The 11,151-nt window shown below is 56.3% G+C and overlaps 1 protein-coding gene across 2 annotated transcripts; it reads left to right on the plus strand.

Annotated features, from left to right (window-relative positions):
• The first annotated feature begins 31 nt into the window (after window positions 1-31).
• On the plus strand, window positions 32-8,208 carry CYTH2 (cytohesin 2). 2 transcript variants are annotated; one of them, XM_079117979.1, is made up of 12 exons: window positions 32-184; window positions 1,014-1,161; window positions 1,270-1,336; window positions 2,271-2,389; window positions 3,177-3,257; window positions 3,724-3,836; window positions 3,994-4,142; window positions 4,550-4,661; window positions 7,315-7,391; window positions 7,511-7,582; window positions 7,676-7,830; window positions 7,945-8,208. In XM_079117979.1, the coding sequence occupies exons 1-12, from the start codon at window positions 166-168 to the stop codon at window positions 8,030-8,032; spliced, it is 1,200 nt and encodes a 399-aa protein (XP_078974105.1). In that variant the 5' UTR covers window positions 32-165; the 3' UTR covers window positions 8,033-8,208. The 2 variants fall into 2 exon arrangements, with proteins under 2 accessions (XP_078974105.1, XP_078974104.1); XM_079117978.1 differs by lacking the exon at window positions 32-184 and adding an exon at window positions 527-739.
• The last annotated feature ends 2,943 nt before the right edge of the window (window positions 8,209-11,151 follow it).

Below are 11,151 nucleotides of genomic sequence, written 5' to 3' on the forward strand. Positions count from 1 at the left end.
TTGGGCAGTGAAGGGAGAGTCTTTTCAGCGCTGAGGACTGGCGCTGAGGAGGCGGCGGTGGCTCCCGGGGCGTTTGAGCGGGCTCACCCGAGCCCGCGGGCCAACGCGGATCCAGGCCCGACCGGCGGGACTGCCCCGGACTCCCCGCGGGCCTTCCTAGCCGCCATGGAGGACGGTGTCTATGGTAGGTCGGGGAGGGGCGGGGCCGGCTGCGAGCCGATCCAGCATTTCCTCCCGAACGTTCCGCGGCTAAAGTCCGCTCCCGACGGGCGGCGCGCGGAGCCCTTCGGCCCCATAGTCGCCTCGCTTTTGTGCGGCGCGGGACGGGCTTCCGGCGGGGCCCGCGAGCGGGGCGTTCCAGGCCATTGTTTGGGCTGAGCCTGTTTCCGGTGGCGGCGGGAGGGGGCGGGATGGAGCGGCGGAGGCGAGGCCCTGGCGGAACCATTCCCGCTGGAGCGGCCCGGCGAACCCACTGCCTGCCGGGGGCGGGGAGAGGGGCTGCGGGAGTGGGGGGTGGAGAAAAATCTTTCGGGCGACGGAGATACCGCTAAGGCGGGGGCGAAGGCCTTGGATGCCCCATTCCGGTTTCCCAACTCTTACAAGCTGACAGCAGCTTCCCTTGCCATAGTTACATTATATGAACTCAGGAGTCTCGACGTCCAGGCCTGTTTTTACTCCAGACCCTCAGCTACTCCACCAGTAATGGAGTCAGAAAACCAAGACTTCAGCCCCTTTCCAAGTAATGGATTCCAGAGTTCTGACTTGCATCCTTTTTCTTACCCCAGACCTAAGCGCTCAGGCACCCTCCTTCAGACTCAGGAGCCTGGTCTCCATGTTCCCTTTTCCCCTAGAACTCCTGGCCCTAGTCCTTCCGACGCTGGAAAGAGGAATCCAGGCCCCCAGCTCCTTCTTCCATCAGATAAGGGAAGGAATCCAGGTCCCCAACCCTGGATTGCAGGAATCTAGGCTTCTAGCCTGAGAACTAATTTGCAAACTCTGATCCTGGCCCACAGAGCCCCCGGACCTGACTCCGGAGGAGCGGATGGAGCTGGAGAACATCAGAAGGCGAAAACAGGAGCTGTTGGTGGAAATCCAGCGCCTGCGGGAGGAGCTCAGTGAAGCCATGAGTGAGGTGGAGGGTCTGGAGGCCAACGAGGGCAGGTGAGGGCTGGGTCAGGGAACTTGGGAGTCATGGGACTTGGCCAGGGCCAGGAGGCCCAGGCATTGACCTATGGCTCCCCACCCCTACCCTGCTCTCTGCCCCTGCAGTAAGACCTTGCAGCGGAACCGGAAGATGGCAATGGGCAGGAAGAAATTCAACATGGACCCCAAGAAGGTGGGGTCATCCAGGCCTGGGGTTCTGGCACCTCCAGGTTCCAGGAGTGTTATGGGTACAGGTGTACTCTAGGTAGACAGACTTGGATCCTGATCCCTGGATTCAGATACGGTCTGCCCATTTATTTTGAGACCACCAACCAAGTCTTCCAGCCTCCTGACTCTTGCTTATGTTGTGTCCCTTGCCTGGAAGGATCTCTTCACCTCTCTGTGTATTTCTGAATGTACTTATGGCCCTAAGAGGGTCTTAAGTCTAACAGGACTTATGAACAAAGTCACATACTCAAAGGAGAGGGCCAGTGCCATGGCAGAGGGAGATACCAGGCTAGTGGGCACCCATAAGAAGGAGCCTGGTGGAATCAGGAGGGTTTCCTTGAGGAGGAGACCTTCACTCAGGTGTAAAGGTTGAGTAGGTGTTCATTAGGTGGAGCAAAGACATTTGTTCACTTGTTCATTTCACACCTCTTTGCTGAGGCCTCTAAAGGCCCTCACCCTGTGCTAGGCAATGCTGGAGACCCAAGAAAGAGCCAGACCCTGTCCTACCTGCAGGACAGTTACCTAGATATAAGTACTACAATCCAAAGTGAAGTGTGACTGTAATGGAGAGATTTTTGTGACCTAGAGAGCCAATCTGGGACTTTGTGTTCACAGCCTGCATGGACTACTGTCTATTAACAATTTCTTACTTTATTCTTGCTGAAAGCAGGTAGAGTTTGTTTACTTGTTCAAACATTAAGCACCTCTTCCTTGTTGGACCCTGTTCTTGGTGCTAGAATTAACTAGGTAGGGAAAGAGGGAACAGGTCAGGAGTGGGAGGGGTGGTAGGTAAGGATCTAAACCAGGTCCTACTCTGTTGAGGGTTGGGTGCTAAGATTCATGGGGAGGCACAGGAGCTTTCTAGCCCTCCACACTGAGAACTGGCTCCCACCTACCAGGGGATCCAGTTCTTGGTAGAGAATGAACTCCTGCAGAACACACCAGAAGAGATTGCCCGCTTCCTGTACAAGGGCGAGGGGCTGAACAAGACAGCTATTGGGGACTACCTGGGAGAAAGGTGAGACACCTGTTTGGCACCTGCTGGGACTCATCCCTGTGCCCCACCTGCCTGGCTCCTGCCCTCACATTGGCAACTCACTAGTGGAACTGCCTTGCAGTCCCCACGAGGATGGCCTGTGGTACACCCGCCTTCCACCTGGACTGTCACAGAATGAGCTGACTTGGATCTGTGGGAACCGAGAGCATGTGGGGGTGTGGGGACTTTCTGTGGATATCCAGGAGGTGGGGGGACATCCATTTATATCTGGGGACAGTGGTGAACACGTGAGTGCTGTGCAGTGAGCATCCATGTGAAGAGCAGGCATCTGTGGGAACTGCAGATGCTATGAAGTGTGGGGACCCCGGCAGCTCTTCAGGGATCCAGGGCCCCTGTGGACATCCAGGAGTCCTGAGGGCTGCCTGGACGTCTAGGGGATGAGCTGGGTTGTAGGTATTTGGGGACCCTCTGTGGACATCTGGGTGTGTGGGAATTGCCTGTGGATGTCTGGGGAATGTGGGGAACGTTTGAGAGCAGCAGTAGGTGTCCTGCCTATTCGCTGCACTTTTTCCACCTGTTCAAAGATTAACAACCCAGGGTCCCTCAGGCACGTATTTCTCCTAGGAGTGTGTTCGGAGCTTCCCCACACTGGGCCCAGGCCTGTAATGGGGGCCAGGAAGAAAACTGCAGCCCACTTGGGCGCTGCCATGCACAGGATGTGGCTGACTGCCTCAATGCCTTGCCCTCATCCTCTTACTCCGACCTCCTCAATCTCCTTTCCTGTGTGCAACTCTGTCTCTCTACCCAGGGAAGAGCTGAACCTGGCAGTGCTGCATGCTTTTGTGGATCTGCACGAGTTCACCGACCTCAATTTGGTGCAGGCCCTCAGGTAAGGGGATGGTGTTGGAAGGATAGGAATGTACCTATCAGGGCTTTCTTAGTTGAGAGTGACAAATCCTACTCAAACAAGCAAAACTAAGGAATTGGTAACACAAAAGTCCATGTATAGGGCCTCCATCAGGCATAGCTGGATCCAGGTACCCATATGGAGTAAGAGAGTCAGTGTTCTGTCTCTTGGTTGTACTTGCCATTGTTTTAAAATTATTCTTTGTAGACCCTCCTGCATGGTAACAGACGCCCCTGGTAATTGCCAGGCCTGTTTAGCAACTTTTGCATAGATTTTGTTCAGATCCACCAGAAATCTCTTGGTCAATACTTATTTGTTAGATTGGGTCATGTGTCCATACTTGAAACAACTGCTGAGACCAGAAGGTTTGGGTTTCTTTTTGGCCAGTTCCTAACAGAGATAGTGTTCTGTCAGCCCTGACATCCCTCCTGGCTCCTCCCTAAACCAGGCAATTTCTTTGGAGCTTCCGCCTCCCTGGAGAGGCCCAGAAAATTGACCGGATGATGGAGGCCTTCGCTCAGCGATACTGCCTGTGCAACCCAGGGGTTTTCCAGTCCACAGGTAGGGCCCAGGTTCCTGGGAGGAGGACTGGGTTGGGACCCTGGGTCTGAGGGAGGAGGCTGGGCCTGGGGGAGGAGGGTTGGAAGCTGGCCCCTGAATCCTGTGCAGGGGCGCCTGGGTCCACACAATGGTGGTCACACCTGTCCTGTCTGCACAGACACGTGCTACGTGCTGTCCTTTGCCGTGATCATGCTGAACACCAGCCTTCACAACCCCAACGTCAGGGACAAGCCGGGCCTGGAGCGTTTTGTGGCCATGAACCGGGGCATCAACGAGGGCGGGGACCTGCCTGAGGAGCTGCTCAGGGTCAGGCCCACTGTTCCCTGTCCCCAGCCCTCTTCCTGCCATATACAGCCCCTTCCCTGGGGCCCTGCTCCCCTCCCACAGATGCTGGGATCCCACCTCGATTGTTTTCCAAGTTTTCTTTCCCAGGTTTCTCTCAGGGGCTAGCCCTTGGTTTGGGGCCTGTTTCTCTTCTGGCTCTCCCAGGGTCTCGGCCATCTTCTTCTTCATTCGTCTGTTTCTCTGGGAACCCAGCAGGCTCTTTGACTGTCCTCACACTTCTTTTCTTTCCTCCCTGGCCTCCTCTCCTCCCCAGCCTGTTCCTCTCCCTCCTGGCAGGGGTCACCTCTACTCAGAGGTCTTACTGCCTCTGAGTAGTCCCAGCAGGGCCCCAGGTACCCAGAATTGCTGACCTAGTCTTCACCCTACAGAACCTCTATGACAGCATCCGGAACGAGCCCTTCAAGATTCCTGAGGACGACGGGAACGATCTGACCCACACCTTCTTCAACCCGGACAGGGAGGGCTGGCTCCTGAAGCTGGGTACGTCCCCTCCTGACCCTGCTGGCTGCCTCTGCATGGGGAAGTTCATGGGCATAAGCCCAGGACTCAGCTTCCACACATGCCCGCTGTGTGACCTGAGGCAAGTGACTCTACCCCTCTGAACCTCAGTTTCCACACCTGAAAAATGGGACTGAAAACAGGATCATTCCTGTGTGCTGGGCCCTCACCTAGGTCTGCTGTGGAAAGTGCTCCTCGGCCCTCTTCTTCCCCACCGTTGTCTGTGGGGGCCTTCCCTGAGCCAGGCCTTGGTCTCAGCATGGAGGATGCCGTGAGCATGAGCAGCTCAGCCCACATCTGCTGCATAAGTGGTCTCCCGGACACTCTGCCACATTTAAGGAGACCAGCTCCTGGGAACCTGTTCCCTCCCTCGGCAGGAACCCCCAGGATCCAGGGCAGGTCTGCTCCATCCCACAGCTGGTTGGCCTCATTGTCATTAGTGCACTGGCTGTCCCTGTGTGGTGTCCTGCTCTCCCCAGAGCAGCACTCGCAGGCAGAGGAGGGCTACCATGAGTGAGGGTGTGGGCCCCAGGGTCTTGCAGAGGACGTCCCCTCAGGTGGATCAATGCCTGGTCAGGGAGGGAACCACTGGGACTGGTTTATATGAATCTAGAGTCCTCAGCCCCGGGATGGGGTCCAGTCCTCCTTGAAATACTAGATTCTGAGGGAAAAAAAAAAAAGGCAATCTAGATACCCGCAAAATGAGGGCCACGGCAGGACTGGAGTCTTTTCTTTTTGTTTCTTTTTGTACCCAGGGGCACTTAACCACTGAGCCATGTCCCCAGCCCTTTTTATATATTTTGTATGAGTAGCTTCATGCCTCATTAAATTGCTGAGGCTGACTTTTAAAATTTATAAGTGTGTGCGCGCGCGCGTGTGTGTGTGTGTGTGTCTGTGGTGCTGAGAATCGAACCTAGTGCCTCACACCTGCTAGGCAAGCGCTCTATCACTGAGCTTCAACCCCAGCCTCTGAGGCTGGCTTTGAACTCTCCTGCCTCAGCCTCTGGAGCTGCAGGGATGTTGGGTGCACCACTGCCCAGCTGGAGTTGTCCTTACACCCTGCTGTGTATGAGATTCACCTCAACACTTTGGAAACCCAGAGGCCAGGCCACAGCCTCCTAAATTGGGGATTTCAGGGGCAGAGGGGCCGTCGGTTATTTTTAAAGCTCCACAGGCGCCTACAAGGCAAAGCCAAGATCGAGAACCACAGCTTGGAGCCCTGCCTGGGACCCAGCAGTTGGCACTTGTGTGCTGGATGTGGTTTTTTGTGGAAAAGCCGTGAATGGCTGCCCCAGGGGGAGACGTGGTGAGGGATCACAGTGGCCCACCACCTGGGGGCTGGGCTGGGTGGCTGTGGCTTCCCTGCATATCCCTGCCACGTGCAATTGTACTCTCCGGCCAGGGCGTCATCTCTTCAGCAGGGGCAAACACTAAAAATGCACCCATCGCCTGGTTGTGGTTGCTGCACTGCATGTAGGGGAAGCAGGCCAGTGGACTGGGGCCCTAGTGTCCTCCAGAGTGAGTGATGTTCCTGCCTGAGCTGGTCCCCTCCTCACTGCTCCCAGCAGCAGGCATTCCATTTTCCAGCTGAGGAAACTGAGGCTCAGTCACGGGACCACAGCTGCAGGGCTTCTGACCAGAGTGCAGCCATCCCCTTGGGGCTGTTGGGAAGGGCTTTGCATTTCTTTACTATACTGAGTTTGGTGCTGTGGTGGTCACTCTCAAGTATGGCTAATGAAAGCTCTTGCCACCATCAGTAGTTCGTCCTCCTGGGCCCACAAGGAAGCCAGAAGCAGGCAATTTTGCTGCAGGATGGTGTGGGCCCAACTGGATCTCCAGGTGGGAGTCCAGAGAGAGCGAAAGGGTCTTAAGGTCACATAGCACGTTTGTGCTGGAGCTGAGGGCTAAGATGAGTCCCCAGCTCCCTGTCAGGCCGAGCAGGGGGGTTGTGTTCTTCCTGGTGGGGGCAATCACCATGCAGTGGAGGTCCTCCTGGCAAAGACATGTCCTGGGTGGGCTGGAGCTGAGCATGGAGGTGAGGGGGTACTCCTTGGCTACCGTGGTGGGCTCAGGGCCCTCCACCTCCCTGGGAGGGAGAAGCCTGGCCATTCCTCTCCCATGTGGATGTAACTGGTTTTCTTCCTCTCTCCCCCTGTCTCCTCTCTGCCTGTTCCTCTCCCTGTGTCTGTCTCTCTGTCCCACCCCTGCACATCCTTCACTTACCCCGCTATTTCTGTCACGGCTCTTGGGGGCATCCCATTCTTCCGCCTTCCCTCCTGCACCTGGTCCTGCCTGCTTTCTCGCTGTCTGCCCCAGGAGGTAGGTACATGCCCATCCTTACCCCCATACTAGACGAGGGGTGGGGGTGGCCAGGCCTCCGCCCTCAGGGAAGGCACTGGGGTCTGGGACTGCTGGGCCCGAGCTGGCACACGGGTGCAGAAAGGGCAGATCCCCAGCTGGGCGTGGACCTGTTCCTGGGGCCCAAGCTCGCCTGTCCCTGCTTGTCTGTGTCTTCCCACATGCTGCTTTGTCCTAGGCCCCGAGCATCCCACCTCTCCTGCTCTGCCTCTCCCTCCCCCTCCCAGAGGCCCTGTCCCCCGTTGAGCCCAGGCCCCCTCCCCCCCTTCCCTTTCAGGGGGCCGGGTGAAGACCTGGAAGAGGCGCTGGTTCATCCTCACAGACAACTGCCTCTACTACTTTGAGTACACCACGGTGAGGGCGTGGGCAGGGCGTGGGCAGGGCGCGGGCAGGGCGCAGGCTGGGAGTGGCCATGGCAGGAGCGCTGCAGAGAAGGTTTGGAAGTCTGAATTTTGTCTGTCTTGCTCATTCAGGACAAGGAGCCCCGAGGAATCATTCCCCTGGAGAACCTGAGCATCCGAGAGGTGGATGACCCCCGGAAACCGGTGAGATTCTCTGCCCCTTCCTGCTCGCACAAGGGGCCTGTTGCGGCCCCACCGCTGGCTCTTACCTGCTGTCCTCCTGTCACATTTCCTCAGAACTGCTTTGAGCTTTACATCCCCAACAACAAGGGGCAGCTCATCAAAGCCTGCAAAACGGAGGCAGATGGCCGGGTGGTAGAAGGGAACCACATGGTGTACCGGATCTCAGCCCCCACACAGGAGGAGAAGGACGAGTGGATCAAGTCCATCCAGTGAGCCTGGGCTGACTCCTGAGGAAGGGAACTGGGGGCTGGACCCCTGGGTCTGAGGGAGGAGGGTTGGGACCCGGACTCCTTGGCTTTCATCTAGGACCCTCCCTTCTGCAGGGCTGCAGTGAGTGTAGACCCCTTCTATGAGATGCTGGCAGCAAGGAAGAAGCGGATTTCCGTCAAGAAGAAGCAGGAGCAGCCCTGACCCCCTGCCTCAAATCCATTATTTATTTCAGAGCTGCCCCGCCCAGGTGGCCGGACCTCTGGGCCCTGGGGCTGTGGATCCTGTTTCCCGTTTGGAAAAATGACCACCTTTAGCTCCTCTCATTATTTGTAATTAACATGCTGTTGGTAATCTTATTAATTATTTAACCACTCGTGCCTGCAGACCCCCTCATTTCTTGGTTTTGGCAGAGCTAGATTCCCCATCCCATCCACTTGACAAGGTCCAGGAACTAGGCCAGTCAAGCACCTAGAAAGGAACCGCCCTGGATGGTCACTTCTGGTTTCACCCCAACTTGCAGAAGTGGAAAGGGAGAGGTTTCCCGTGGCAAGAGTTCACGCTGTTAGAATGGGCCCACTCTTAGGGCTGGGGATACAGCTCAGTTGGTAGAGTGCTTGCCTCCATGCACAAGGCCCTGGGTTCAATCCCCAGCCCCACAAGAAGGGCCGACAGAAATGTGGTTTGTGGGGTGGGAGCGCGAGCCAGGGTTCCTGACTTCCACAGCACCTGTGGTTGAGGGGCTGTGAGTACTTGAGGGGGCTGGGTACCATGCTGAGTGCTCAGAGGGGCACTGAAAGACCTCTGGGAGAATCTAGGGTAACTGCAAAGAGGCCCAGTCCTGGGTCAGCAAGCGCAGGGCGGTGCTGACAGTTTCTGCTGAAGGTTGCGAAGCAGGCAGGGGTCGGGGCATTGCTGCGGGACCGTGCCACTGAGCCACGCTTTGCCAAGACGTTTAGCTCTTTTGGAGGACGCATTATGTCAAAGGGCTTATGACCTGCATTTTAAGCATCTGTGCTGGGAATGCGACCTTCTGAGGAAGGAGTCCACCTCTTTAGAAGTCTTGTGAGCGAAGCCTGGAGCCCAGGATTTCGATTGCCCCCTTCTTGCCCTCTAGTTTTGCCAGTTAGTGATGAGTTAGAATGATTTGATCCCAGGGGATGGCGTTTAAAAGGCAGGGGCCAAGGAGGCGAGGCCTCACAGAACAAGTGTGTCTCCAGAGATGGAGGGGTCACGGGTCCCGAGACCGGTGGGCTGGGGGAGACCCCACTATCACTCCTGCGCCCGCCTGGGGAAGCTGAGGGCTCCTTAGCGGAGGAAACTACTACTCCCGACAGGCCCTCCGTCGCATATGCCCCTGGGAGCGAAGCCGTCGCCGCCAGGCCTGCCGGGAATTGTAGTTCCTACTGTACGCCGCGCGGGAGGCGCCGATCCCCCAATTGTGGAGCGCTCAGGTGGGGAATGTACCGAATCTCCGGTCTTAGCTGTTGGTACTTGCCATCGCCAAGGGCTCCGGAGCGGTGTGACTACAAGGCCACTCAAGAAAGCGGCCCCTTCCCAGCGAACTGTGCGATGCTGCCCGCCCCTGGCGGAGATCCAGGCTGGTCCCCACCGCGCCGCGTGCTGTGGGGTTTACCTTGTCTGGTCTCAGCCCGCGTGGAGGTGGGGGAAGCCCTGACCGCTTCACAACCTCAACCTAGGAGCTAGTGCGAAATGGAATCCCCAAGTTCTCCCAAAGGTTCCAGGGAAATGGAGTTATCGACACAAGTATGTCCTAGGAAATGAGGTCCCTGCGTAAATAGAGGGTCCCACCACCATCACTCATGGTGCCCGATGCTGTAGCATGAACCCATGGGTACTGTGTGCCTACTGAGTGGAGAAGTGGTGCCCTAGAGATGCCGAGGCGGGAGAACATGCGCAGAGGCAGGCAGGGGACCCGCATGCTGGGGTGATTGACGGTGGGAGGGTGTGTCTGGAATTTGGCAACTGCAGAGGTGTGGGAGGAGGGCAGAGGGAAGGAGTGGGCTGTCCTTGTGCACCCTTGTCAGCCGTGACAGGGACTTTGGCTGCGTTCTTAACTGGATGGGCCGTAGTGTGATTGAGGTTGTGGAGGGCCCCCTGGCGGCTGCAGGGGGAATAATCTGGAGTTCAGCAGGGAGGTGAGTGAGCGGCAGTGTGGTTCCCAGCCAGTGTGGCCGGGTAGAGGTCGAAAAGTGGACTCAGGTCACAGGTTTTGGAAGACAAGCCACCAGCACTATTGGAGGGCTGGTCACCAGTGAATGGCAATACCACTGACTGTGAGGGTTCAAAGGGAATTTTTTTTTTTTTTGGGAAGGGAGTCAGTAAATCTGATTTGGCTGAATTAAGCTGGAAGTTCATGGGGAACATTCAAGCCAGACTGCAGTCACCACAAAATCGTTCTTCAGTTTTGTCTGGATCCCACTCAAGGATTGAGGAGTCTGGGTTCCAGCTCCCTCCTCATCCAGGGCCCCAAACTGCCAACCCATTTTAACAGGATGAATTGTGACCTTCCAAAAATTTTAAGTTGACATCCCCTGGGATCTCAGAATGTGATCTTTTTTGGAAATAGAGTTATTGCAAATATAATTAAAGATGAAGTGACTACTGTGGGGCCCTAATTCAGTATGACTGGTGTCCTTATAGAAAGGAGCAATTTAGATGAGTGTCATGTGGAGAGGAAGGCAGAGACGGGGTGAAGCATTTACAAACAGATGAACCCAAAGGTAACCAGTGACCACCAAGAGCCAGGTTTGGAAAGGTATGCAGCAGATCCTCATCACAGCCCTCAGAAGTAAGCAACCCTGCTGTCGTTGATCTTGGACTTCTAGCTTCCAAAACCCTGAGGTGATGAATTCATGTGGTTTAAGCCACCAAATTTGAGATAGTTGTTGCGTTAGTTCTAGTGAACTAATAAACCCCTCCTCCCTGGGACCCAGGGGTCCAGGCCCCAGCCCTCCTCCCTCAGAGCCCTCCCTGGTTGAGGCCATGCGACCCCACCCTCAGCAACACCATGCGCACTGGCAGTAGCTGTTGGGGGAAGAGGAAAACCTCTCACCCTCTCCATCCTCCAAGCCCCAGGACTTACACGTGACCCCAATACCCTTACCACCTTCATTCCTAAGCCAGCATCTACAACCCACACCCTGCCCCTTTCTGCTACCTTCATCCGAATTACCTCCCTCCAATATGCCAGTGGACCTGGTCTCAAGGTGGTGGGGGACAGCCTGGGTCCAAGAGATCAGAGGTGCAAAGACAGCCCCAGTCACAGGGAAATGGACAGAGATGGAGGCAGAAACAGGAGA

This window comes from Sciurus vulgaris (assembly GCF_902686455.1).
Source record: "Sciurus vulgaris genome assembly, chromosome: 17".
Taxonomy (NCBI): Eukaryota; Metazoa; Chordata; class Mammalia; order Rodentia; family Sciuridae; genus Sciurus; species Sciurus vulgaris.